At 45.1% G+C, this 27,585-nt stretch overlaps 1 protein-coding gene across 2 annotated transcripts; it reads left to right on the forward strand.

Annotated features, from left to right (window-relative positions):
- Nucleotides 1-1,097: 1,097 nt before the first annotated feature.
- NUTF2 (nuclear transport factor 2) lies at nucleotides 1,098-27,319 on the forward strand. Of its 2 annotated transcripts, none has more exons than XM_035543388.2 (5): nucleotides 1,098-1,229; nucleotides 11,289-11,413; nucleotides 14,450-14,521; nucleotides 18,816-18,914; nucleotides 26,797-27,319. In XM_035543388.2, the coding sequence occupies exons 2-5, from the start codon at nucleotides 11,315-11,317 to the stop codon at nucleotides 26,908-26,910; spliced, it is 384 nt and encodes a 127-aa protein (XP_035399281.1). In that variant the 5' UTR covers nucleotides 1,098-1,229; nucleotides 11,289-11,314; the 3' UTR covers nucleotides 26,911-27,319. The 2 variants fall into 2 exon arrangements, with proteins under 2 accessions (XP_035399281.1, XP_035399282.1); XM_035543389.2 differs by lacking the exon at nucleotides 1,098-1,229 and adding an exon at nucleotides 1,662-1,810.
- Nucleotides 27,320-27,585: the final 266 nt, after the last annotated feature.

The raw sequence follows: 27,585 nt of genomic DNA on the forward strand, positions 1-27,585 counted from the left end.
TCTCCCTGGGCAAGAAAGACGTCTGCAGCAGCCACAATGCGCAGAGCACATGAATGCATGGAGGTCTGCAAACATCATGATAAAGGCAATGAAAAATTTCATCTCATTTCCCCTAGGCATGAACCAGCACCTCAGTAAAATAAAAAAAAGAAGGGGGGAAGAGAGAAAATAAATCACCTATTTGTCGTGCAGTTATTCTTCTGTTGGACTCCACTAGTGAAGCATCAGCTCCCTACATTCACTGCTTCCAGCTCATGTGGGGGAAGAAGCCATGAGGCAGAGACGGGTGCGGTGTTGGTACTCAGTTTCACCTTTTTTCAAATAGGAGAGAACTCCCAGTAAGTGAGAAAACATTTGGAAAACACTGACTGGCTCTTTTTGTGGCTTGTCAGACGAGCCTAGGGAAGAGGCTCAGTGCTGGCCACCTTCAGTCTCCTATCCGATTTCCTCAGCCTTCAGCAGCAAGCCCAGGCGGACGTATTAAGGACACGTCCCCAGTGCTGCCTCGAAGCAGCAGATGGGCAGCACACAGGTTTGTAGGCAGAGCTGGGAGCCTCCGGAGCTGGGCCAGTGCTCATGGGTTGGCACAGGACAGCGGCTGAGCTGCTTTTCGGGCTGTCCCATAACCTGAACTGCCAGGTCATGAATTGTTGCGCACCTCCGTGAGCCTCCCTGCTGCTGCTGTGGTGTGTGCCTGAGTCAGCGTCCTGCGGAACAGCCACCTGCTTGGCACCACCTATTTAAAGTCATTTTTGGACCACCCCACAACTCCTGCCCCAACTTCTTTCCCCAGAAGCGAGCTGGGCCTTTATTCAGGTCTGTTTTTGTGGTACAGCTTTTGTCAGGGGCACTGACTGAACTTCGGGAGGCGCAGCCCCCCCTCTCCCTGGGGCTCCTGCCCGCTCCCTCAGGGGAGGGGCAGAGCGCCCCCTCCCCCGCGCTCCGCCACTATCCCACAGTGCTCCGGGGCCCCGCCCGCGGGCCCAGCGCCGCGCGGTCTCCTTCCTTTCATTCAAATGAGCTCCCGCGGGCGGCGGCGCGGGGCACGCCGGGACTTGTAGTCCTTCCCGCCCCTCCCCAGCGCGCTCCGCAGCGGCCGGCCGGACTCGCTGTCCCGGCGTGCCGCGGGGCGGGGCCGGGGCGGGGCGGGGAGCGCGGGCGAGAGAAGCTGAGGGGGTTCGCGCCGCGCACGGGGCCGCCGCCGCCGCCGCCATAGTGGGAGCCGCGGGGTGAGTGCGGGGGGCGGCGGCGGGGCCGGGCCGGGGCCGGCGGGGCGCTCCCGGGCCGCGGCCGGGGCCAGCCCTGACCTTCCCCGTCTTTGAGGCGCGGAGCTCGGAGGGGCGGCGGCCGCGGCCCGGTGCCGGGCGGGCGGGGGCGGGCGGGAGCTGGCCGGGGAGGGCTCATTCAGGGGAGCGGGGCGGGGGGGGCGGCTGGGGGGGTTCCGCCGGTAACGGCCGCCGCGTGTCCGCGCCCCGCCGGCAGGCAGCGAGGAGCCCGGGGCGGGTGCTCGGCGCCCCGCTGGCCCCCCCCCCCCCCCCCCCGGTTCCTTCCGTTCGCCTGTTCCGGGCAGCGCCCGGCAGCCGGTTTGCCTTCCGCCGCTTCCCGTCGCCGCCTCCGGCTCCCGAGCGGTGCCGGAACGCGGGGCGTGAGGGAGGGAAGGGAGGGGCTGTGAGGGGGCCGAGCGCCGTGTCCCAGGCTGGCCGCAGCCCTTCGTCCTTCCTCAGCTCCCTCGCTTCCCCGGGGGACGTGTGTTTCACGCGGGGGCCGCGCTGTGCCTCCGGCGTTGCAGCCCGGCCGGAAGAAAGCGCAGGTAAATACAGGTAAATGCTCCAAGGCGAGCAGGAACCGGCTGCGGAGCTGCTGCTTGGAAGTTGAATCTCATCCCTTAGCCAGCCGCCCTCTCAGGTTAACGCCTCTTTTGGTTCCTCCTCTGCGAGGAGCTGCGCTCAGGCGGTGCTTTCTGCAGTCGCTTGGTGACTTTCAACTTTTGGTAGCGACAGGGGGGGAAAAAAAGGCGTTTCGCAGGTTAGTATGCGGAACTAGAGAAATGACTGTATGTACCGTCATTATCAGCGACACATCTGTTTTGAAATACGCCTTGGCTCGCTTTTGTACCACTTAACTGTTTTCCAGCCAGACTCCCAACTGTCATTTCATGTTCCTCCCTAAAGCGTTGCAAGTTCTTCAGTAGGTGAGTTGAAACTTATTTGCTTTAACGTTAGTTTTTCGGAAAAGTGAAAATTCTGACGACTTCCTGCGGCTCTCTGCTGGGATTTCTTTGGTCTCTGTTGTCAATAATAGGAGTGTAGCAGTTAGTGGAGTAGTTAGTGGCATATGGTATGTTTTGTGTTGGCATTACAGTATCTGCTAAGTGCTGATAACGCTCTTAAGTATGATTTCTTTGTTGTTTTTAAACTCCCAAATACCGGAGCATCACAGGCAACTTTAGTATTTGTGTGTGACCAAACTGTGTGCCTACATACCCAGTGTCTGGAAGTAGGAGCTGTTGTGAGCTTGTAGGAGAAAAAGGAAGCAAAGAAGAGTAAAAACGTGGGTTTTGAAGCGTGAGGTAGGTAGGCAGATACCACACAAAAAGTTCTGGGTCTTGTACTTTTCTCTCATGTCTTTCTTCCAGGTGTATGTTGCAAACCTGGAGTTTAACTAAAAATCCAAGACTGTTCATGTGGAGGTGAGGCTTAACAAGCCATACTCACATGTGAAAAGATTTTTGATAATAAAGCACGATGGAGATTTTTTCCATGTTTTGACTGCTGTCAATCAATAAGAAAGGAAAGTTTTGGCTAAACCTAAAATGGGGTAATATAATGCGAAGTGATCTAGGTCCTCTTGCATTTAGCACCACACCAAAGTATGTGGAGCTGTGTTTTTAAGGGGCGAGCACCTTTGTGCTATCTAGTTCAGGGCTGTTACTCACACAGCTGGCTACTTGAACAAGCATACAACTGATTGCTTTTAAATGTGCCAAACTTCAGCTGCAAACAGTAAGAAAACTTGCAAGGCTCAAATTGCAGTTCTTGGTAGAAGATCTATCTAGAATAAAAGTGAATGCTGAATATTATTTTGCTGCAGAATCTTTCTGTACACGAATAAACCTTATGGAATTTCAATTATTTGCTACAGAAAAATGGTTTGTGACCGAAACATGGAATCTCTGCTTCTGTAACTTAAAAAATAGTTTTCTCTTAACCTGAAACAGCTGTCATAACAGTCATGGATAGATAGAAATGTCTGATAGTCTGCTCTTTCTAGGAGACTAAATGTTACATTGGTCTGCCTATAAGGTAAAGAAAAATGCGGTTCAGCTGTGTTGCTCCCCCCATGCCTCCTCCCGTACCTTAAAGCTGGCCAGGCTTGATTGAGCTCCTCCTGGGGAAAAGAGAAGCAACTTCAGCCTTGTAAACTTGAATTCGGTTTCTGGATTGCCTCAAGAATACTGTGAAAAATTGCCAGATGTGTTGTTCTGACTTAACAGTAAAACATTATTTTATACATAATCAGGTAAGCCAATAATAAATAATTTCAAGTTACCTAGGCTGATGCTTTGACTGTTGGGTTGTCTGGTTGCGGATAGGGTGAGTGTCAAACTAAGTTTTTCCAGAGTCTTGCCATGTGTTTTGTTTAGTAATCTAAGTAGCCCTGCGCTTGCAAACAGCTGTAAACAAAGCAATATACTTCAGGTTGGTGTAATTCCTGCATTAATTTGTTTTGATGAAGTTGGAGGAGAAGAAAAAAGAGAGACCGAGAAGTGGAATGTCAATTTTCCATATTTTTCATAAGGAAAATGTCTGCTCCATGTCACTCTTCTCCGTTCTCCCTTTCCATCTTTCTGCTGTGCACATACCCAGACTTAATTATTTCTAGACCTGAAAGCTTATTTAGCATAATGGAATTTCGTGCATGGTGCAGCCCATAGCAATTACAAGGTGAAAGCCTGTTTCAAGTCAGTAGTTTGATTGGCCTGGAGCAGTCATTTTCAGATTTTTAACCTCTGTGGATCAATCAGCTGCTGTGCAGACGATGGCAGAACATACCTAAGAGAACTGTTTTTATTTTTTCCTTCAAGTTTGCACCTTGACTGGAAATTTTAAATGGTTTTCAAACTAAGAAACGTTGACAGCTGCTAAGCTGGAATTTCTCAAAGTGATGGAGCGCCTGTAAGGTCAGTGACTGGTAACGGGTGGTGTCCCCGTGTCAGTGCCCCCATTTCATCACCCCTGCGTTCTGCCTGCCCCGAGCTTTCTTTGTGTGGGGAAGAGAGAGCCTGAGGGGGCTTAGCCCTAGCCTTCTGCTACCCAAAGGATGCGCATCGGGAAAATGGAGCTGGGCTTCTCACCAAGGCATGTGCTGGACGCAAGGGGCAGAAGCTGAAGCAAGGGGATTCTGGTTGGACCTCGGGGAGGCTTTTTCCGCAGGACAGTCAAGCGGCTAAACAGATTTCCCCCAGAGGTTATGTGGTCTCAATCATTTTTTTGATCAAAGTGCATAAAAAGGTGTGGGTGACCTGGACTGGTCTAGCTGAATCTGCTTTGAGCTGGAGGCTGGAGCTCCTGAAGTCCCTTACAACCCGAATTATTCAGTGATTCTATGGTAATTTGCTTAGTTTCTTCTGTTGACAGTGTATGTCTTTGCTAGAAGCAGATAATCTGCTATCAAAGGATTCTTGGTGTAGGTATTAGATGATTTACCTGTTTGAGAGACCATTAATCCTGTGATACCGGTTCTGTTGTGTTCCTAGAAAGCGTGCACAGGAGAAACTCGTGGCTTTGTGCGTTTTAGTGGCAATAGAAGAGAGACTGAGGGAGAAATAGCAGGAAGACTCTTTACTTTTTTTCTCCAGCAGTATAAAGATTCTCACTCTTTCATTCTGAGCCATCAAAGCTACACGTGTGGTGGTAGGTGCATGTGCACCAGGAACCGAAACAACTGCGAGTTCTTCCATTGTCCGGATTTGCTCCTGTTAATCAGTAGCGAAGGGGGCAGCAGCTGATGCTCTGGGGGACGTTTGCCATGGCTCCGCAAGTGCCTCTGGACCAATAGCACCCATTAAGGGGAGCATCGGTGCGCTGTTGGTACGCTGATCTTCTCATCTTCCAGCAAACAGCCTGCCAGCGTGCTGTGCTTCAGCTTGAATCCCGTCTTAGAGCTTAACTTTGGCGCAGTGCTGCGCGGTTTATTTGTGCTCGGATCGCTTAGGGAGGTAGCGTAGTCGTACTCGGAAACTGGATGGGAGATGGTGATATTTTCCCTCTCCAGCAGCGTGGTAGAGTATTGGTTTGAGGCTGCTCTCTTTAAATCGTCTTTTTTGATTTTCTGCGGATCAGGAGGGCTTTCCTGAGCTTATTTGCTCGTGCTGGTTGTTCTTTGATTCCTTGTAGTTTCCTTGTCCACCTTACAGTGTTAATTGCTGAAGGATATTACTCATTAGTGCTCACAAATACTAAATACATATTACTCTAAATACTAGTTTTCGTTGCCATTTTTGGAAAACGCATGGTTCTTACAGAAATGCCGGCATGCCAGGCTTGAATTCAAGAAGGCCTAACTGTGTTGATTGATAGCAGTCAGCTTACGTATGGCCTGCTCTGATAATGCAGTGAACACCACTGCTGCTTGGGACAAGAACTTGGTCTTTCTCCATACGGCAGAGATGCGATGACAGGCCACCTTCTCCAGGTGTTTCTGGTGCTTCTGCGCTTCAGGGAAGGCGATCTGATGGTTTGTCTGTCAACAGGTGCCAAAGTAAAGAGGTGGCTTTTCCCCGAGGCACGCCTCCGAGTAGCTCTGGTGATGCCGCTTGAGGAGAAGGATGGACTTGGCGCTGCAGCGTGCTGACGGAGGCACCTCCAGGTTGCTCCGTGGCTTCTTGTTAAGGCAGCAGTGGGAAGAGTTTTCAGCCAGACCTTTTGCAGCAATGGTTCCCTTAAGAACTGTGCTGTGGGCAGTCTCGGTGTGTTCATCCTGATCGCTCATGCCCCAAGTCAAGGCGGAGAAGGAGGAGGGATGAGCGTCGGTATGAACACCTGGGCTGTGACAGGCAGTGACAAAGACCCTCTATTTGTGTCTTGTGGGCTTCTGCCTGGGGCCAACATGACCTTAGTAAAATTCCAGGTTGCCTGCGGCCCATGTGAAGTCTTCTTTCTCTTCCAGTCCCCCTCTGCCTCACACCTTCTTTGTTTCCAGCAGATGCTGGGTCGTGCAGCTTCACTTGGTACGGTGCTGTCTGCCCCATGCCAGAGCAGGTGGGGCCCAGGTCAGTTCAGGCTCTGGTCTCTCTCCTGGAGCAGGATGGCCGGTGGCACAGGACATAACGAGCTGGAGCAGCCCAAGGGGGAAGGGGATGGAGGCTTTGGGATGTGGGGTAGCGTAGCTTGGATGATTTGGTGAGGCTGAGCAGCAAGAGAAGCACGGGGCAGTGATGCCACCATGGTGGGGCCTTTTGGAAGCCCCTTTCCTGTTGGGGGTGGCTTTCCATTTAGGAAGGGCTGGTGTCACGGCGGACTGGGAAGTCTCGCGTGGTGTAGGTATGAATTCCCGATGCCGAATGCAGGAGCTTTGTTGTGGGGTCAGGGATGTGGCGGTGCCGGGCTGAGCCTTGTGCTGGCTCTGGGACGAGGACGCTGGGGATGTGCCTGGTGCTGCGTCAGCCAGGAGTCGTAGGGAGCGTGGCGGGACGTGCAGAGGGCAGGAGTTGGTGCTTGAGGATGTCAGGGTGTGACCTGGCAAAGGAAAACTCGGTGCAGACCTGGCTGAGAAGTCCCCGGTAGAGCAGGGATAGAGTTCTGCAGTGTCGGCACGTACCCATGGGAGGGAAAGCTGCTGGCAGCTGCAACTTCTGTGCGCTGCATTGGGTTTCAGTTTGAACACTGACTGCTGGCTGGTGTTGGAGGTGGGGATAAATTCTATAATACGAGCAGATTCCAGGAAATTTACCAAGTAATGTGAGTTAAAGTATTACACTCCAGTGAAGCGGACTGGTGGCTTCGCTGCCGAGCTTCTGGAAAGGAGCTGTTAATCAGATGGGCTGTGACATCCCTAAGTGGGCGCGATGAAGTAGGCTTGGCTTGAAGTGACAAAGAGGAAAAAAAATTAGCTTAATGAAACCATCTCCTTTTTCCATGGGGATTTAAGGTAGAATATCCAATAATATTCTTATGCAGTGGTAACCTTCAGCAGGTGCCTTTAAAAGGACAGGTGATGCTCCATCTGAGGTGCTTTCTAGCTTGCTTGAAACCATTTCTTTGTCTGGTTTTAATATTAATTGAGTGCTCTCGCCCCCGTAAGCAAACTTTGAGTGACCTATGGGTAGATCTGGTTGAGCTGTCATCTGCCTGCGTGACGGCATCAGAGCGTGCTCATTCTTCCTCGCTTTGGAGCGGACATTGAAAGCCGTCTCTGTGATGCAAGTGTATTCCATACCTGACTAAAACAGCCTGGTAAGGGTAAAAGATTGTATCTCACTGAAGGGACTGGGCTTGGTGGCACAGATCATCCCTATCTTGTGTGTTTTCTCTGAACTCCGTGTGCAGAGCACATAAGCTGCCACTAAGGAAAAGTGACAAATTGGAAGAGGAAAATAAGCATTTTGCGGGAGAGTTGAGTGTATTAAAGAAAATCATGTAACCATACATGAGTGGCACAGGGAGGAAAAAAAAAAGGTTATAAAATAGAGGGTTATTGATTTCAGTAGTATTTTCTGAGTTCAGTTCTTGCTTCTCTGACAAAATCAACATTGTGACTTGTCAAACTTAGACTAATTTATTTCATGTCATTTTACCTACCAAAATACAAATACCTCCTTTTAAGAAGGAGGTGGCAAACACGCGTGCTAATTTTAGTTTTAGAAACCATAATACTACTTTCTATATTTAAAATTCAAATCCCTTAATTTCTGCCAGTCTTAAAGGCTTTCTCAGTTTCAGGATTGAACAGAAGGCATCTGGTGCTTGCATGAGGCTGTTGTGCCTTGAGGAGCTGGAAGTCCCTGGGCCTAAAGGAGATGCAGGGCTAGCATGCAACTGATCTTAGGTTTGTGTGATTGCAGAGCTTTTAAGGTGAATGTGTATCGTGTGTGGGGAAAAGATTCACTTTGAAAGAGTGACTTTTTTTTTAGCTTCAGAAGAACATTTTTTTTTAATTTCAGAAGAAGCTGGTGGCTTGCTATTTACTAGTTCATCTCAATGTTAGGTGCGTGGCTGTTTGACTAGATTTGCGTTTGAATGTTTAGGAGAGATGTCTGATACTTACCTAAATTCATGGGGTGGAGCTGAAGCAGCGCTGGGCCGCAGAAGCTGAGTAGAAGTGTTTTTCACTTGGGCTGTTTGTACCGCAGCTACCACCCTGCCACTGTGAGCTACGGACCTGTAGGTACCTTCAGGTCAGGAATGCAATCAGCAGGCTTAAAAACTAAATACCAGTACTCCCGGTTTTCCGAGCAAGTCGTGGGAGTCCTCTGTAACAGCACAACGTCCAGGGGAGAAGTGCAGTGAGGACTTCAGAAAACTTCTGCAGGAACTGGGAGGGAGACGGCAGGCTGGCACGCTCGTACGCGATCCAGGCTTTCCTCCTCTCTCCGGTAAGTGTGTGTTGCAAAGACCTGGGGCTGTGCCAGGGACTGCTGCTCCGTGGAGCTCCCAGCTTGTGTCCCCTTGCTGGGACGTGGATTAGCACAGGCTACAAGTTGCTCTGTCAGGGTTCATCTTCTGCTTGTAAGACCCATCGGAGGCTTGGGCATGAGATGAAGGTGAGGAAACGGGAGCAGAGGTACGTAGAGGTGCTGCTGCTGCTGTCTGTGGCTGAGGTGATCTCTCCAGTTCTGGTTGTGTTCCCCAGGCCTGGTCCCTGGCACGCGGTGGGCATGGATGTATCTCTGGCTCCCGTGGAACAAAAGCAGGACGGCACACCGGGCTCTCAGCTACCAGCAAGCTGAAAGCAATCCCTAGGACTTTGCTTAGGTGCTATTTTTTCTTCTCGTGTGATCTGCGGTGTAGAAGGGATGGTATTAGGGGACACAGGATGGTAAGCAGGCTGTTGCGACAGCAAAAGATAGAAATCCTAGCCTGTGGCACATTAAGAATTCATCAGAGGGAGGCTGTTGTGCCAGAGTGGGGACAGGGAAATGACAAAGCAGGAATGCTTGAGCCCACAACAGTCCCCAGACTTGCCTGCAATTCTGGATCCTGGGCTTTCTTCTGCAAGGCGTGTGGGTATCTGCAAGGCCTGCCCTGACAAGTGTGTAGTGAGAGTCCAGTGCTGCGTGCTTGGGTGGTTACTGGTTGTAGGGAGAGCTAAAGGGCCAGTGCAAGGAGCTCGTGCTGACGTAGTTCCAGTGGGATTATTTGGGGCACTCTTAAAACCTAGCAGGCTTGTCCAAGTGCAGGACTGAGGGACCTCAGCAGCTCTGCTGTTTGGGAAATCTTTGCTGCAGCTGGGGAGATGTGTTGGCAAATCGTGCTGGCACTGCGCAGGCACAGCCTGGATCTGTCCTGTGCCGGGGGCTTCTGGTGAATCTTCTGGAGTGTGGGATGAAGGCTGTTTGAAATCAAGGAAGTGACTTTACGGAGGTTTTCTTTCAGTGTAAACCTCTTAATGCAGGCTGAAGTTTGATTTCTGCCTCTGCTCAGGTGAGGCTGCTGTGTGGCAATCGTGGAATGCAATCAGCACAACCTGTTCGTTTGTAAACTTGTGATTTTTTTTTTCCTAGTGGAGTGACTGTGGTGGGTAAAACTCCTTCAGCTTGAGCTTGTATGAGTAAAGTTGAAACAGTCAAAAGCCTAAAACATAAGAGCTTTCTTGTCTCACTGCACAGCTAATGCTTGCTGTGGAGGTACCATGAGTGTTTTTTGCTTCTGTTGGGGATTTGACAAATTTTAAGCAGGTGGCAGTGATTAACCGTAGAAGGAAGCCAGAATAAGCACTGTGTCTTGTGTCCTAAAACAGAATCTCATGGCTGAGATGCTTTTGAGACTTGCAGTGCAATACAGACCTGTAGCTCGGGGGTTCCTGGTCAGGTATTGCAAAACGGGACAGAGGCTGGGAAATCTTGATGTTTAGCCAGTGTAGCTTACTTTGTTTAAAGTAAACTCGGATCTTAATGCAATGTGGTGTTTTCTCTTCTAGAGAGGTATTAGGATAAAGAAAACAATGCACGTACTTTCTTGAAACAAATAACAGACTGGTAGAGCTGCACTGATCTTGCATGATGATTTCTAGACCTCAGCCTGCTTGGTCTGCTGCACATGTTGTATGCTTAATCCTCTAAAACAGCGGGACTGATGTTCACAAATCTGGTACCTTTGTATTTCTACTACGTTCGTTGGGAACTGCAGAGTCTCTTGCCAGGTGAATGCAGGGACCCATCCTACATATGGCTTCAGGAAAAAAAGAGGTGAGGAAAGCCAATCAATGCTAACAAAGCCGGGTAGCATCCCTGGGGGGGCTGGACTCCTTAAGTAGCTTGCTAACTGCTGCAGTCTAAGAAGAAATCAATTGATGTGGAGAGGTGGCTCTTGGTGGAGCCTGGAGGAGTGGCACACCCAGTATAGCTCAGCTGTGGAGAGCTGGGAACAATCAGGCCGTCAGCTTTTAGTCGAAAGGGATGTTCGTTTAGTTTGGATAACTCTTAATATTTTACCACCATGTCTTGAAAGTGCTACAGGTTCAAAGATAAACGTGGAGTGTGCTTCAGCCGTAGCGACAGCATGCAAGAGGAAAGCAGGTCTGAAAGTAAGCTTGTGTTATGCAGATAGCTAGTGGAAGTGAGTGAACTCCTATTGTCTGCCGCTGAAAGGACGCTTCCTTAGAGGGACCTGTGGATGGTGGAACGCATGAGGGGCTGAATAGGTAAATCAAGTGATGTAAGCCACTTACAATCTGTCCTTATTAACACTTCAGTTGGTTACAGTAAATGAGATCAAGTCGGAAAGCAGGAGCTAGCCAACTTTTTCAGACGGTGTCACTTTTGAAATATGTGAATATGAGGCGGTAACACTTACTCATCTTGGTTCTTGTTCTCCACTGCTGTATGTGGGTTGTGACCTTTCACTGAAATAGCTCTTGAAATCACCAAATGAAATGCTCTAAGTTAAACCATTTAGTATCCAAGAGTTTTATTTCTCAGAAGTCCAGGATACAGAGGAGATGATTGTCCTATGTCTTCTAAAGGAAAATTTTGGCCAGCTGAGATGGTCTGTGCTCACTTTTGCTTAGTACGCCAGCCAAGTGTTTCGCTGATTTGTGTGATCCTTCTGATTTCTTGTTTTGTTTTACAGTCGCTGGCTTTGAGTGAGGATTCAGAATGGGAGACAAGCCTATCTGGGAGCAGATTGGGTCCAGCTTCATACAACATTACTACCAGCTTTTTGATGCAGACAGGACTCAATTAGGAGCAATATATGTAAGTATCTAGAAAAGGGGGGGGGGGCAGGGCCCCTCTCCCACTGCCCGCCTCGATTTCCCTATTTTGATGTGTGGGAATACATAGGATGGGACAATGGGTTTTATCCTGACTCCAGAATATCAGTCAGTGCAACTGCACTTGCTGAACCTGTTTTTTTTTCATTTCTTACACATTTACTTTCTATTTTGAGCTCTGTATGCCTCGTCTATAGGCAGTCAGGCTCATAAAAGCCTTGGTTGGCTGTAGACAGACTTTGCAGTGTGAGAGGCTGGAGGCTACCTTGTGACAATGTTCTGTCACAGCAAATGTGCTAGACTTAGTTTGCCATTAAGTTACAGTCTCGGATTTGCTTGGATCCCTCTTCACTTCAAGTGGGATATGATTTCTGAGTCCTGCCCTGTGTTTAGCAGCACTTGCAGGTGTTTCTTGGATCTCATGCTGTATTAATCCTCATAAAGGTAACTTGAATTTAAATTTTTAAATTCAGTTGAAATATTTAAACTTGGTTTAAACTTAAGCTCTGTTTAAACTACTTCAATAATTGATTTGTTTTGCCCCTCATATGGGGCAAAACAGTCTTTGTTTCCAAAATTAAAGCCTGTAACTAAAAGGCCTGAGAAGCATCAGCTTTTAGCTTTGGAGGAAGACGCCTCCAGAATATGTAAAGTGCTCTGCATATGGAGTTTGATTGCTACTGGTGAGGAATGCTGCTGGGTGGCTGAGCTGTTTCAGCAAGACACTCAAGTCTTACAAGCCATCTAGCAGCATGTCCTGTTTTTCTGACCCTTGCTCGATGAATCATACGAAGTTTCACCAATCCCTGGAGGTTTGAAGCTGTTGCAGGAGCACCATCTGATGCTCCTCCCTACACCTCAGCAGTCTCCACAAGCACAGGTAGCATTTACTCTTTGGATTCTTAAGTATTTGCTGCTGCCTTGTTTTGACCAAGAAGCTGTGAACAGAGCCCATAAAGCAGGAAAAACCGGAAGCCACGCTTTAATCCACAGCTCTAAATATGAAGTCAGTAAGCAGTTCCTGTCATGCCATTACCAAAACACTTTAAATACTTAGACTGGTAACAAGTACAGACCAATTAATTCTGGAAGCATGGCCATCGCATGCAATGAAGTGCTTTTTCTACCCTCAGGGCTTTTGTACTTTTCATCATTCAGTGGAGGTACCTATGGACAATGGACAGTTTTGTGGAGTCTGTAATCCATGGAGGATGGGACCCTGTTTTGTGTAGCTAAAAATTGCTGGAGTTAAATGGAGTACCAAGTTTCTGTATTGTTTTGCAGTTTTTTCCCTGCAGTTGTTTTGCAGAAAATGCTGTAGTGACTTCTTTGCTCTCCTTTGGGCACGTGGCTCCTTATAGTGAAATATTTTCTTAACTCTTGATGTTCTTTTCTCATCTGTAGGGGTTTTGGGGTAGGAGATGCTTTTTGTTCTTGAAGCAGTTGCTCTCAGATTATTGATGAAGCAAGTGGCCTTGGAGGTGACCGATAGCAGAGAGATTAATTAGGTACAGTGTGAAGTTGCAGTTTCAGAGCTTGTTTCCCTCACCAACTTCATCTGTCTTCTGCTGCTCTTTGAAACACCAGAAGGGTCCTGCACCACAGAGCGCTTACCTGCTATTTGCTGAAGTGGATTCAGTAAGGCAGGTTCTGGGGTTCCTCTTCCTTTATGGCTTTCCATATTTGAAGCTTATAATTGGAATGCTTGAGAGAGTAGCCTCGTTCCCTGGTACCAACACCTTGCTTGTCAAGGGTCATGCAAGATGCAAGTGATGTCAGCCAGATGCTCTTGTCAACTGACTGGTTTACGCAATCTAGATTTAGTCCATTTTCCTCTAAAAGGGGCGTGTCTGGGCTTAGGAGAAAGCTGTGCTCAAGGGATCTTCACTGGCCTGCATTCAGTTGCATCTGTGACCCCGAGATGCTTCATGCTCTTGCTCCCGGTCCCAGCTTTGTTCTTTTGGCTCTTGCTGCACCATGTTGTTCCCGATGATACAGTGAAGACCAGAAGCTTTTTTAGAATGGGTGTGACTGTGTTGTGCAGGCTCAGCACGCTTGCCTGAAGGAAGTGGCTTTTTTTGCGTGGTGTAGATCAAAAACAAGGGTTGGAGAATCTACCGCAGCATACAAATGGAGTTCTTTAGAGCCTGCCATTTTCTGCTGAGACATGAGATTCATGTCTCAGCTTCAGTGAGATTTGAAGATTGGATAGGGAAGAGACAAGAACTGTGTTTCTTGAGGTCTTTAAACTCAAAAGATGTGGAAGGAACAAGCTACCTGTGACAGGCTGAAAAAGAACTTGGGCTATCAGGAAGAGGGTGAAGGTGCTGTTTGGAAATGGCAGCTGCCAGACTTCAAATGGTTTCCCCCGAGTTCAAAACTTAATTCTGTTTGCCGGGGTTCGAAACTGGACTTGGGAAGGCAGAGATCACGTTGGTGTGAGGTTAGGATACTGTGATTCTGGTTTAAAGGAAGTATCCTAAAATGAATATAAATTTTTTTGCCTGTTGCTGTTGCATCCAACATAGCATGCTCTGTGTGTCCTCCCTCATACAGTGGAAGAGCAGGTAGACTGAAGCATCTCAATCTTTGCATGCCACACAGGGCAGTCTGTTAGAAAACCTTTACAGGCACATTCTACTTTTCTGGGTGTGAGTAGGATATGCAAGTTGGTACCTTAGTTGAAAAAGCTTGATGGTACAAGTCCTTGTCATATTTCTTCATATATTTTTCTCTGTGCTTGACTTGCATCCATACCTTTAGATTTTCTTCTGAAAGCTAACTTTGATCCAAAGGCAGGGACTTTTTTGCTGGTAGAATCATGATAATGAAACTTAATGTCCTTAATTTCTAGTAGATTATTCTAAACTCTTTCAGTTGTTCTTTGTGGTTTCTATTTCTGAGGTAGTTTCTGAATAGCTAGATTCTGAGGATACCTGGCCAGTAAGCAAAGACTGTTATCAAGGTTGCTTAAAAGTTACCCTAAGCAAGCTGATGAATTTTTTTCTTTTCCCCCCAGATTGATGCATCATGCCTTACGTGGGAAGGACAGCAGTTCCAGGGCAAAGCAGCCATTGTTGAAAAACTCTCTGTAAGTTTGTAATCCTCTACTGAATGTTTGGGGAGATAGTCCTGAAGACTGTAAATTAGTTACCTCTGAAACTTTGATTTAGACTTTGGCAGTTAAATCAATTTTAATTTGTGCTTCCAGCTTATATCTCCAAAAAACATTTCTTGTGGTTTAATTCCATGTAGCGGGGTGTTCTATTGGTGCTCTAATGGTAGGATGTTAGCTGACTCGTTTAGTTTGCAAGGTTATTTTGTGATTGCAGCTTCATTTGACATTGTTAATTAAAAATAGTTCATAAGCTGATCTCTTGATCTGGGGGTAATGAAGGGTGTTTTTTGTTACATTTTAAGCATGTTCAGGAAGTAGTGCAGCAGACATGTTTGGATCTGCATGTGGTGAGGGCTAAATACATTACTGCATGGGGGTTTTTTGTTTTCGAATACATAAACTTCAAATAAGTTCTGTAGTGAAGAACCTAGGTTCAATAAAGCATTCCTCAGCTATTCAGATATGATAGTTATGGTTCAGCACTTTGAAGCCACTTGTTCCCCTTCAAGTCAGAGGAAACTTCTTGATGTATAGAGACTGAAATTTTCCCTCTGTTTTAGTTAAACTTCTCCAAGCTTTGTCTTTTTGAGAAAATTCATCCCTCTTATAAAAATTGGTGTACTTACAAGCTGTCATGCGACCTGAAAGTTTCTCCCACAAGATCTGTGGAGTGTATGCTTTGTAGCTCCTCTGACATTCTGCTCAGAGCGTGGTATATCGGACAGAATGTGGCATAGTTTCAGGCCAACTCTTTTGCACTTTGAGAAGGAAGTGCGTTACCTGGGCACTTGTCTTGTTGCACAGTTAGTGCTCCCGTGTTGTGGAATCACTGCTTTCATCCATGGTATCCTTAACTGTGAAGGCTGAAATTTGCCCATGGATCTGTGATTTAGATGCCTGCATTGCCTTTAAGAATACCACGCACCTCAAGCACAGCTTGCACCTATTCTGTTCTAGATGAGGAGTGAGAACTCAAGCTCCAGAGTTGCTTGCTTGTTTAGTAAGTGTTTCTTAAACCACTGGGCTACCAGCCATTTAGACACCCAACCAACTAAATACTTGCTTGGCCACAGCATCTTGGACTACTGCATTGGATCTGGCCCAGTGCAGATACAGCCTGTTTCCCACCAGAGTGTTGTTTCGTCTTTGTCTTCCCTGTCTGTGGTGCAAGTTGTTCTTTCTGGATTTGTGTGCTTGTTGCACAGTGGAGGCATAATTCTTTGCCTCGGGGAAAGTTTGTCTGACGACGTCAATCTGCTTAAAGTAAGGAAGAAAGGCAGTATGATTGTTGCATGCCCTTCCACTGCTGTGGCTTGTTATGGGACGGTAGCGTCTTACTCCAACTCTAATGTCTTTCAGCATAGCTCTGACAGTGCTGAGCTACTTGGGTTTTGTTTGCTGTTTTAACCTAATGTGTTCACCTACTTCGTGCTTCTGGAGTGTCTGAGCATGTTGAGCAGGTCACTGAAAGTTTGGTACTGGAATTCTTTTGTACTTCTGCGGTCTTGTTTTCAAGCATCAAGAGGCAGGATTTTCTTTTACAGCAAGATCTCCGCTGTGTAACAGTAATGCTGTGGCAGCTTTTTAGTCTGCTCTGCCAGGTGTTGTTAGTACAGTTGGGTGAGGTTGCAGAGACAATGCTTTGGCAGCACTAGTGCACCTGTACCCTTTCTACAGTTTACAGAGCGGGAGCTGACACTCATTCCTTCTGTCTTAATGGGTGCTGGGTTGAGGAGTTATTTCAAATAGAGTGCCTGTTCTCATTTTGGGGGGGCAGCCTGTTTTGGCTTGAGTGTTTGATAAGCCTTTAGTTCTAGGAGTTCTTGGACCAGGGAAGAGGCCGAGACAGGTAGCTTGGATGATGGAACGTTTCCAGACCTACTTCAGTGCTTGGTGAGATCTCTTCACATCTCTTGGAGGCAGAATCCTGCTACAGTTTGGGCATCCCACGTTAATCAAACTTATACAGAATCTCTGCCAGTCAATAAGGTAGTCTTGGATTTAGCTTATTGGATGTTGTAGGCTTCTGTCTCAGGATGAGCAGCAGCTCAGAAGGCAGGGTGATGTTTGCAGGGTACTGCAGGAAGTAGTCTCAGCACTGCTAGGTCCATCAGAGAAAGCCAAGGATGGCTGCTGTAGAGGAGATAGCAGGAGGCATGAGAAACAAGCTTAGTCTGCTAAAATGTTGAGCAGTCTTTGCCAGAAGTGAGTTTAAGCTACCCCAAAAAAACCCTGTATTCTTGCAAAATTTCTCTTAGCTGACTTAAAAGGAAGGTTCTACAGTTCTGGTAGTGAAAGTCCAGACAAGTTCTCAAATGACACTAAAAGCTTTGCTTGTTCTGGCTTTTCACTTGTCAGCCACATTTATTGTACTCTGCATGTAAAGAAATCCTTCCTTTCAGTACAGATGGGTATCCACAAGCAACCATCCATCTGAGGTAGTTTTCCTTTATCTTAATCAGTGATCTTTCCTATCAGCTTACCCTAGAGTGGGATTTCCACCCCTGTATATCAGGAGGAATAGCTCGTTTGACTGGCCAGCCGTTGGGGCCCTTTTCTCAAAATGGGGCAGCCAGGTATTTGAAACAGGCATCTTCCCTGGCCTCCTTTTTGGTTTCATACCCCCCTTTTGGGGGGGCTCCTGAGTTTGAAGCCTTTTCCTTCCTCCATCTTCTCCTCCCAGTCTCACCTCCCAGTCATCTTGTAATGCTGGAAGCTGGGTTCTGGGTACAGCCGCGTTCATTCCCGCTCACCTGTCTGCCTTTTCAAGAGACTTTTCTTGCAGGACTTGCTCAGCAGGTAGCTGTTGTGAAGAGGTGAGACTAGGTTTCATAGTACTGTCACTTGTCAAAGGAAAGGTGTGCAACGTCCTAGCCTACGCTTGTGCAGGCTGGGCACGTGCATTGCATGTTCAAGTTCAGGATGGTAACCCTGGAAAATACTCTGCTGGAAGCTACAAACCAGTTGGCTCATTCTTTTCAGTTCATGGTAAGTTGGGAATTACTGTCCCAGCCAAGAAGAAACACTGCAGGCTTTATTCAGGAGTGCTCTTGAATCCTGTCACTCTGTGGTTAGAGGGCTGCTCTGTATGCTTACTTTGTTTCCCTGGGTCCTGATCCTTCCACCGTTTTGTGTTCTTTGTTAGCCAAGGGTTTAGCTTCCTGGTATTCTTCATGAAGCCTTATACTTGTAGGGCCAAGTCTGCTCTCCACATCCTTGATAGTAGCACTTTTTCAACTCCTGTTCCTATGTCTAGGCCTTCTAGGAAGTTGAGGCTTTCCACTAGAGGGTAATGCAGAACTTGTCAAAGTGCTTGCTTGGGTCTCTCATAGCAAGTTTTCAGGAATATGGAGCAAAATCAAAGTGCATCCTGCAGGTTTAAACCACTGTATCCTGTGCAGCGCTGGGTGACAGCCACGTGACCCCTCAGAGCTCCATCTGTGCCAAAATGGCACTCCTATGGCATCCAGCACTAATCCAACTTCTGATAGAATGGTGCTGAGCTTATGTTCGTGTGACAGTACTCTGAGATACCCTAGATATCCGATGTTTGCTACTTGGAGTCATCAGTGGTTGGAATGTGAATGTGGCCTGAGATGAAAAAGAAGGATCACTCCACACTGTCTGTTTTCATAGGTGTGTACCTTGCACTCTTGACTCCAGACATGCTTTTGTAGCTGCAACATGAACATGGGAAGCTTTTTTTCCACAAATATGTGCTCTTGCTCCCCTGCTCTTCCCTCTTGCCTGGAAAATGGCAAAGGTGTTGCCAGTTACTGTTTTGGTTCCCCTCTGATGCTATCTATTGTCAAGGAAAGAGTCAAATGGAAAAGTGGATGTGAGGAACTCAAATCTCAACCACTGGTTCTTGGTCAAACACCACTCCTTTCTATTTATAGCCACTATAAGGAAGAATCGAAGTGGGAGTGCTTAGGTCATATACTCTTTCAACACTGTTCTGAGCAGAGAAAATTTCTGCCTTCGTCATATGATCTTCCTGCTTGTAGATGAACTGGAGCTCTTAACGCTGTATAATTAGACTAGGAAAAGGCACTACTTAATGTATATGGTAACATATTTCATGTATTTTGGTGCTTTAAAAATACTGAACTGTTGTGATCCAACCCAGCTTAGTGTTGTTGTTGAGTTGCAACAACTCTCCATGTAGTACTACTAAAATAGTCTAATACTTCATAATGTTGGATTTGTTTTGCAAGTTAAATAGTGCAATGACTCCATTCTTTATTTTGCTCTCTTTTCATTATAGAGCCTCCCTTTCCAAAAAATACAACACAGCATCACAGCACAAGACCACCAACCTACACCTGACAGCTGTATACTCAGTATGGTAGTTGGACAGCTTAAGGTAAACTCTTTCCATTAAAGGGTAACAAATGCATATGTCTTAAATTTTTGCAGGATACTAAATCATCTAATTTCTGAAAAGAAACTTCTTGGGTGGGGAAGGAATTCTGGTAAGCTTGCACTGGGATGTCATTCTTCTGTTCAAGGTTGTTGAATAACTGCTTGTCTCTTCAGATAACTAGCACTAGGTAAAAGCACCGGTAATTTGGCAGTCATTTGTTCATGTCCAGCAAGTTAACGTGGTTTTTACTATGCACACAAATATATAGGCTAAGCAAAGTCAATTTTTTCCTTACTCTGCAGTAAGATTTTAGTGTCCTCAGTTACGTTTAAAAGTGTCCAAGTGTTTTTGGACAACAGAAGCACACCTAGTTTAACGTTCTCTTTGATGTAACATATACTAAATCACAGCTCAATTAATGTGTTTTGTTAGTTGACAACCCTTCAGTAAGACCCGGCTTTTCATTTGTTATCTTAATTATCTTAAGACACAAGAATACAGTCCTGGTGTTAATGTAGTCCAATACACTGGTTTGTATTCAAAACCAGTTCAACAATGGGAATGTTGCCTCTGAGCTCAAACACTTCTTGCTGAAAGAGCTGCTTCTTGTGAAGAAGTCGGAATATATTTCAGGCTGCGGTATGGTGACATTGCTGCTTAAATTATGGAACTGAACTACATGAAGTTACTCAGTCTCCTGCTCTTCTGAGGAAATGTTACATCTTAATATACCAGGGCTATAGACCTGTAAGTTAGTGAGACTCTTTAATGAAAGAAGTCCTGGAATCTGTATACAAACAACCAAAAAACACCCTCCTGTATGTAAAGTCACTTGTAGGCAGAACTTGCACACAGCGGGCAGTGTTTATTCAAAAAGCATGAAATCGCCATAGTTATATTTTTCAGAGTTAGTTTTGTCAGGGTTTGGTCCAGCCATGCTGTCAAGTCAGGACTCCAAAGTCATCCAACCTTTAGAGTTACTTTGGACCAAGTTTCTCTTAAAATAGCTATTTAGGCTTCCTTTCCTATGTTAACTCTCAATGTCACTTCTGGTATCAAAGCGTTCAGACTTCCTCCAAATGTACAATTAACTAAGCGAAAATAGGACCGAAAGTTTGAATCTGCGTGCTTAGCTGGTCCCCTTCATTTATTTGGGGGGGGGCATCCACTTCTAAGCCTAACATAGGTAGCTTTGGCTCTCATTAAAGTTGCTCCTGCTTCCAAGCTGCAAGTTGGATTCCAGCTTTCTTGCTGCTCGCTCCTGCTTGCACGTACATACTCCAGTGAGTAGTGACAGCCACGTGTGGCCACAAAGCACTGAATTGCAGGGCAGGTGTGAGGTCAGACATGCTGATCTCATCTGTCTGACTCCTGGGTGTGCACAGAACTTGGTGATGCAACCAAGACTTCTTTTGAGCCAATGTCTTGGGCTAGTGACAGCTGCATTTGGTTATGCACAGTCATGTTTTTAAGGTCATTGTATAATCAGCGAGCAGGTTGCAGCCTGCAGCAGTGATTTTGTGTTGAATGCTAGGCAACAAATGCAGTTTCTTAAAAGTTTGGGTTTTATCATCCTTTAGTACAGCCGTTAGGATGGTAGATGCAGTCAGAGCTTTTCACAAATAGCAATTCTTGGAGTAGTGTTTCTTACTGTGCTGTTTTTATACTCTGAATAACTTCAGCTTGTTGAGCCATACCTGAATAATTCAGAGATTTTATGATAGTGCATCTAGTTACTTGGAAAGAACATACTGGATTGATTATATGCTTATTGTCACTATCAAATCCAGCTTGTTGTGATTTTTATATTAGGAGAAGCATCGCTTTTTCTCCATTCTTCATCTTAGCTTTAAAAAGTATAGTACAGTGCTTGGAAATGCTGCTCCTCACTGAGGAAGTGTCCAGAAAGTCCAAATGTTTGGAGTTTTTGCTTCTGCCTTGTGTGCTACTCATTGTTACAAATGGACAAATGAAATATTCAGCAAGTCTCTAGCATGTGTATAGTAACCACTTCTGCCAGTACATGAACCTAGCTGTCATAGTTAGTGAATGCTTTTTCTTGTGCTTGTACATATGTTAGCAATCGTTTTAGCACATCTTAGTGCTGTTTTAGATGTGATAAAAGTGACAGAACAACGGGGTTTGGTAAGTAACTGACTAGAGTTGGTAAGTAACTCAACCCATCTCCAGATTGGGTTGAACAGGATATGCTGTAGCACAGAAACGCGGAGCTGGATACTTAGCTTTATTTAAAGGTAACCTTCTTAATGGTGTGTCTGTTCTTCACAGCTCTAATTCCGTTGTTTAAAGGAAAAGTAGAAAAATTTGCCCAAGGAAGAGGACTTTCAGGAACAACCCTATCAGGGCTTGAAGGGATGAGCCCCACTTCCTTTGAATAGTTATCCTATTCATGTGACTGAGCCAAATTCTTGAAAGCTCAGGACAATTAATGTATACGCTTTGGAATTCTCTATTTGTGAAACCTGCCTTGTATCCTGTAGTGAAGGAGCTTGCATAATGTTTTTAGTAGAGTAATACAAGAAAGTAATTAGGCTAAAGTACCTGTAGCATGCAGTTTCTAAAAAGTCATTCTTGGCATGATGCTTGTGTTTTCAGAGGCCTCAATTGGTTAAATTGTTCATCCAAAAAGTTCAGAGCAAAACTCCTTCTTAATTGAGCTGTGTGCATCTTTGGCACTTCTTTCTTAAGCCATTGTATTTTGATCTTGTTTGTTTTTAGTGGGGGGGAAAAAAAAGCAGAATACTTGAAGTAAAACCTTATATTCCCCTGCATATAGTGTGGGGTGAGCTGTTACAAGTTGTCACAAAGCCTCAGCTCTTTTAGCTATACAAGAATGGTTCTGAAGAAATAACAGGGCCAAGGACTACTATTGTCAAATGCTTTTCCTTACCACAGCATTATGCTTAAGAAGACCTGCAATTTTTTTTAATCCTTTGGTCTCCCCTTTTTGGAGAGTGATATAACTAGTCAATTGAAATCATAACTGCCCTGTGACAAAGCCAGGATGTGTATCTGCCTCTGTGCTTTTCCAGTCTACAGCCCTGCAAGCTATTACCAATATGACCTGTAAAAATGCAACATACCTTTTGGAACAGATGTAAGTCCCCTCAAGTGGAAGTTACAACAGCTTCTAGGAGAAGACTTCAGTGTAGTAGAGCACTTGAGGAGGGTGAATGATGTCTCTGAGTGAGACATCACTGGCAGAAACAGTAGAGTAACTGTTTTTTCAGTAAATGTTTTTTCATTGAAAAACATTTTCAAGTAAACATGTGAGATCCTCTTCAATGAACATTGGGATAGGTGGTAATGTTGTTAATCCTTATGTGGAGGGATAATAAATGTACCTCTGCTTATTCTAATTCTGTTCTCATCAATTCTTATTGCTGTTCATTGTCTGGCTATGTGCATCCTTACTTAACTAGGAAGAGTAAGCATCAGTTTAAGCCTTCAGGAGTGATTGTCACTTGGTGTGGTGCTAGTTCACCAATGTTCATCCGGAGTATTACCCCATGTTTTCAGTCTGCTTCACCTGGTAACTTATTTCTCCTCCTGTCATGCTCAGGCAGATGATGACCAGGTTCTAGGCTTCCACCAAACCTTTTTGTTGAAAAACTTGCAAGGTGCCTGGGTGTGCACCAACGAAGTCTTCAGGCTAGCCCTCCACAACGTTTAACCTCTGCCTTACCTCTGTTCCCTGCAGTCCTCGCTGTCCTGGTTGAGTAAGGAGCTTTCTTCTCGCTCTTCTGTCAATTAAGCTCGTGGTGGCTGAGAAGCATGGCTGTGGTTTGCACATTCTCAGAGCAATGTGGAAAATCTGCAGCTCTACCCAAGTGTGAATTTTTAAGTGTGTGTTGCAGAATTAATTGTGATAACTAATTGTTATGTGGTGTTTCTTGGTCTTAAAAGGGAAAGGAAATTTGCAACCCAAACTACGGGATGTTTTTGTAATGCATGGTGGATACTTAAAGCATTGCTTTAAAGCCTGTTAAATGAGGCTTAACATCTGAAAGAACCTGTTATCTTTAGTCACTAGTCTCTCCTTTGAGATAAAGATAGCTGCAAGTATGCACTTTAATCAATGGTTTCGGTGGGGTGATGGTGAAAGGAAAGTAAAATTCTCTCTTCCCAGATGAGGAGGAAAGTTGCATTTGTTCTACTATTGCTCAATAGTGTTTTTTCAGCTAAACTTGGATTACAAGGTAGTTTGTAATACTCTATGACTAATGGCTCTATAAGTTGAGGACTTTCTACAGTTGTGGGCCTCAAGGCCAGCAGGGCTGTAGGAAAACTGGGAGAGGTCAGAAAGCTGCCAAGATTAGCAGTATTTGACAGTTTGGTGAGCCTGGAGAGGAGGTGGCTAAGGATAATACACCTGCAATGTACATGGAAAGTAGTTCAGTACTTCCACTACCGCCTGGTAGTTGAGTATCTCCAACAACCTGAAGGCAAACTATTGGTGGTGCCAGACAGTGTAACAAGGGACAGTGATAGCAAACCACAGCTTGGGAGGTTCAGATTAGACGCAAGGGAGAACTTTCTCTTCAGAACAGCAAAACCCAGAGAAGTGTTGCCTGGACACATTGTGAAGTTCTTGGAGGCTTGGAAGGCTGCTAGAGAAAGCCATAGCTAATGGAGTGCTGCTGGCAGTCCTGCTATAAGCGGGAGGCTAGATGGGAAACCAGAAGTCTTCCTATCTGATTCTGTGATTTTGTTTTTAATTCCAAGTTGTCATGAAAGAATTGAAACTACATAAAGGAAAACTTTGTATGGAAAATAAAGCCTCTGTGTTTAAAGCCTGTGCTCACATCTGGAATGCAAATTCTGAGTCAGACACCACTGAATTTGGAGTGAAAAGTACGGGTAAAGAGTTTCAGTGAGGCTGTTCGAGCTGTGATGAAGATCCCAAATGGGCATGGATTATTTGATGCCTTCTAGAGCGTCTCAAGTATCTTGACTGTGGGTCTTTGCTTACGTGTTAGTAGTCTATTACCAAAATTCTGAATACATACTATAAATTTCATTTGCATTTAAGTATAGTCTAGGATTTTCTTGTTTTGGAGAACATTGCTCCTCTATTCTGTGACTTCACTGTGGGAGGTGGCCATATGTAGAACAGCAAGGGTTTGGGGAAGAACTGTTTTAAAATTTTTTCATACGTCCAGTCTTGAATTACATAAGGAAGGATGAAACTCCTGTCAAGCCAAAGCACTAGCAGATGAGGTGCAGCTGCACTTAGCACACACTGAGGAAACCTACCCTAAAAGCAGAGTGTCAGTGATCTGTTTTTGCAGAGGTACATTTTTAATGTACACTCACGTTTGTAACGAGCACATTCACATTTGGTGAAAACTACTTGGGCAACCTCTAGTAGATGCCTTGGTGACCTAACAGAAAGAGGCCAGAGGGCAACTGGGAGTATGCTAAATGCTTATTAATAGTTGTAATTAAAAGTAGGTTCAAGCTGGTAAGATTCTCTAGTGGTTTAAATGAAACCATTGGAAGGGAGCCGAAATGAACATGAACTCATTCTGGCTTAGTCCAAAGGGATAGCATTAAAAAAGTGCTTTACAGCGTTGTATTTCAAACTTTAATGCACAGCCTTCTGATGCTACTCAGTTTTCTTAAAGATTCCTTTGTGTCCAGTATAAACTATCAAGTAGTAGTGAGACCTTACTAGGATTTAAGTGGTGTTTGATACCTAGGAGAAGCTAGAAATGACACAAACCCCCAGGTTTCTGTGCACAGGCCACCTCTTCAGGATGGATAGGCAAGCATCTTTCTGGGCAGATCTAATGGTGATGGCAATTCCCCTGAAATAATTGGCGTGACTGCCGTCTTACATGCTATTGAACTAGATAGATGGCTAGTCTAATCCAACACAATTGCTGTGTTCACGTTGTGCTGATTACTATGGAGCCTCTGCCTAATGCAAAAGAAAGCATATATCAGCATGACAAAAGGCTGCCCAGTTCATCGGGCAGTTGAACAGTGACTCTATTAGCACTTGCCTGATTTGGGGATTTTTTTTTCATTAATTTGTTAACTGAATACTTGAACTTCCTGATGCTCCTGGCTTTAGTTGCTTTCTTATTCTTTGGCTGCAGGAAAGTAGTTTCCTCACTCACTTTGTCCTTCATGGTTTTATAGCAAGTTTTATAGTACTTTGATATCTTTCCCATTCTCCCACCCAATCACAGTTTTTTGCAAGCTGGAGAGTCACACTTACTTTACTTTACTTCAATAAGAAACTTGTAGCTGGATCAATTTTTTACCCTTTTCTGGCCTTTCTTTATTCTACCACTTTTTTTTTAACATAAGTAATGCATGCAGGATTTGGTATGTGGGTGCTCTGTGCATTTATGTGGTTGCATAATTATGGGCTTTGGCCTCTCTTCCTAATAACTGCTAACACTGTTTGCCTTGATAGCTGTTGAGCTCTGAGCTGATGTTTCCAAAAAAAAAAAATTACTTGTAATGATTTCAGTATCACTTTTCCTGAGAAGCAATACCTAGTCTAGCACCCTTCTTGGTTTTCCTCCATGGGTCAGCGTATACTGACAGTATTTCAGTTTCATATACTATTTTTTGTTGTTGCTCTGAAATAGATTTGAATGCTCCTTTTACACTCCAGTCATGCACTCGATCTTACCAGTGCTCTGGCAGACTTCCTGCTTCATGATGCAGTTGTTGTTCTTACCGAGTTGTTCCTCAAAGTTGACTTGTTCCACAGCCAATTTATCATTTATGTGAATCTTATATTTTAAAAGATTTTGTTTATAGCAGTCTCCTTTGTTCTTCAGTCTTTTTGCATTTGCTTTTCTTGATGGACAGCAGAGCATTGAGAGTAAGCATTCAGCATTTTGACAGTTCATTTCATGTGTTCCTCTGCGTGTTGCTTTTCAATACTTTCTTATGCTTTTCCCCCTTTTCTTAATTTGCAGTAGTTGCACTGAAAGAATAACGCTTAAAATCCTCCAAAAATGCTAAATTGAATACATTATAGTCAGTATCAGAGGATTGCTTGTAGCTAGGTCCTCCGAGCTGTTCAGATTAAGTTCTATTGTGATTTCCAACTGTTATTAAGGCTTTAATTCCTGCATCATATCTCTGAGAAGGCCGGTAAACATCAGATGGGAGAACTAGACTCCCTGTAATACTATTTTCTCATTTTGTAGTCCCTAATCCCTGTAAGTATTATAGTGCCCTATAATATAGTGCACTAAACCCACCTAGCTGAATTGGTGAAGGCAAAAGTTGAGGCACTGCTGGGAAGATTTCACCGTGCTCATTAACACCTCACTGCAGCTATAGCTATTATTTTGCGCTGAGCTGTTCCTGGGTGTTTCTGGTGTAGGAAGCACAATGTTGCTCACCAGTTGTACCGGCTCAGGGAAACATTTCAAAAGCCACGATAGTTACAAAGATCATTCAGGCAATATTGTTGCTATTGACTTCCAGAGGAAATCCCTTCTGTGATCAGTCCAAACTACAGCAATTCCAAATTAATTTGAAAATGCATAGTCTTGCACTTGGTTCCTGGGCAAGGTCCAAAAAAAACTTGTGGCTCAACACAGTGAGGCAGGCATGCCTTTATCGGTGTTGTGAAGTTGCTGGAATGAGAAGTCTGTAATTATTCCAGAAAACTCTAACAACCTATTGCAGGATTTCTGTGTCATTGGGCACTAGGTGTTTGCAAGCAACTTGGAACAGAACCTCTCTGGTTGTTAGTAGTTCTTGAGGTACTAGGTATCTTACAGCATGTGGTATCACTGTTAACATTAGCTTTTAAGTTGTCTTATCACTCTTAGAATACACTTCTCAAGAAAGAGCTTTTTGAACTTTTTTTCCTCTCTTTTCACAGGCTGATGAAGATCCTATCATGGGATTCCACCAGATATTTCTATTAAAGAACATCAATGATGCCTGGGTTTGCACCAATGACATGTTCAGGCTAGCATTGCACAACTTTGGCTGAGCTGGCGACCCCGAGGCACCCGTGCTTTTTTTTTTTTCTCCTCTTCTCTTACTGATACTATTCACACTCACGGAACATTCCAAATATCATACACAAACCTGCAGCACTGCAGAGCGTGAGCAAGCAAGACCTGTGACCTGCCCTTCTGCTGAGTTTACATTGTCACTAGATGAGTTTCTTGTGCATGATGTTTGGAAGTTAGACTTAGCTGCATTTGACAAGAGAAATTTGTGTTGTACCAGCATGCCTCGGAAAGAATTTATAATGCAAAAGGTTGTTGTTTATGTACTGACAAGATGCTCTATAACCCAAAGAAATGAAAGAACAGCAGCCTGTACAGCCCAGTTATTGATTTGTTCGGATGTTTCAATGCTACGTTACACAATAAAACCATGAGATTTTCTTAGCAGTTTAAATTGTTTTAATGAGTTGGATATCAAGTATGTGATGCTGCTGCTGCTTGGTTTGGATGCCCCTTTTCTGCCTCCTTGGGAAACGTTTATGAACCTGAAACTCTCAAACTGAGCACACTTTGATAGTTCTACCTGCAAAGGCAATTCAGGTATTCCCGTGGTCATGCAACTTCTTTCCTTCTTCCTCAGCAGCTGTTACAACAGAAGCTTCTAGCTCAGGTTTTAACATTGATTGACAGGTTACATCGCATATCTCATCTGT

Source organism: Cygnus atratus, chromosome 12 (genome assembly GCF_013377495.2).
Source record: "Cygnus atratus isolate AKBS03 ecotype Queensland, Australia chromosome 12, CAtr_DNAZoo_HiC_assembly, whole genome shotgun sequence".
Lineage (NCBI taxonomy): Eukaryota > Metazoa > Chordata > Aves > Anseriformes > Anatidae > Cygnus > Cygnus atratus.

Bases quoted from the DNA above. Each gene is read 5' to 3' on its own strand.
- NUTF2 (XM_035543388.2), top strand. From the start codon at position 11,315: ATGGGAGACAAGCCTATCTGGGAGCAGATTGGGTCCAGCTTCATACAA. The intron at 14,522-18,815 runs GTAAGTTTGTAA...TTTTCATTATAG, and splicing joins CCATTGTTGAAAAACTCTCT to AGCCTCCCTTTCCAAAAAAT. The intron at 18,915-26,796 runs GTAAACTCTTTC...CTCTTTTCACAG, and splicing joins TGGTAGTTGGACAGCTTAAG to GCTGATGAAGATCCTATCAT.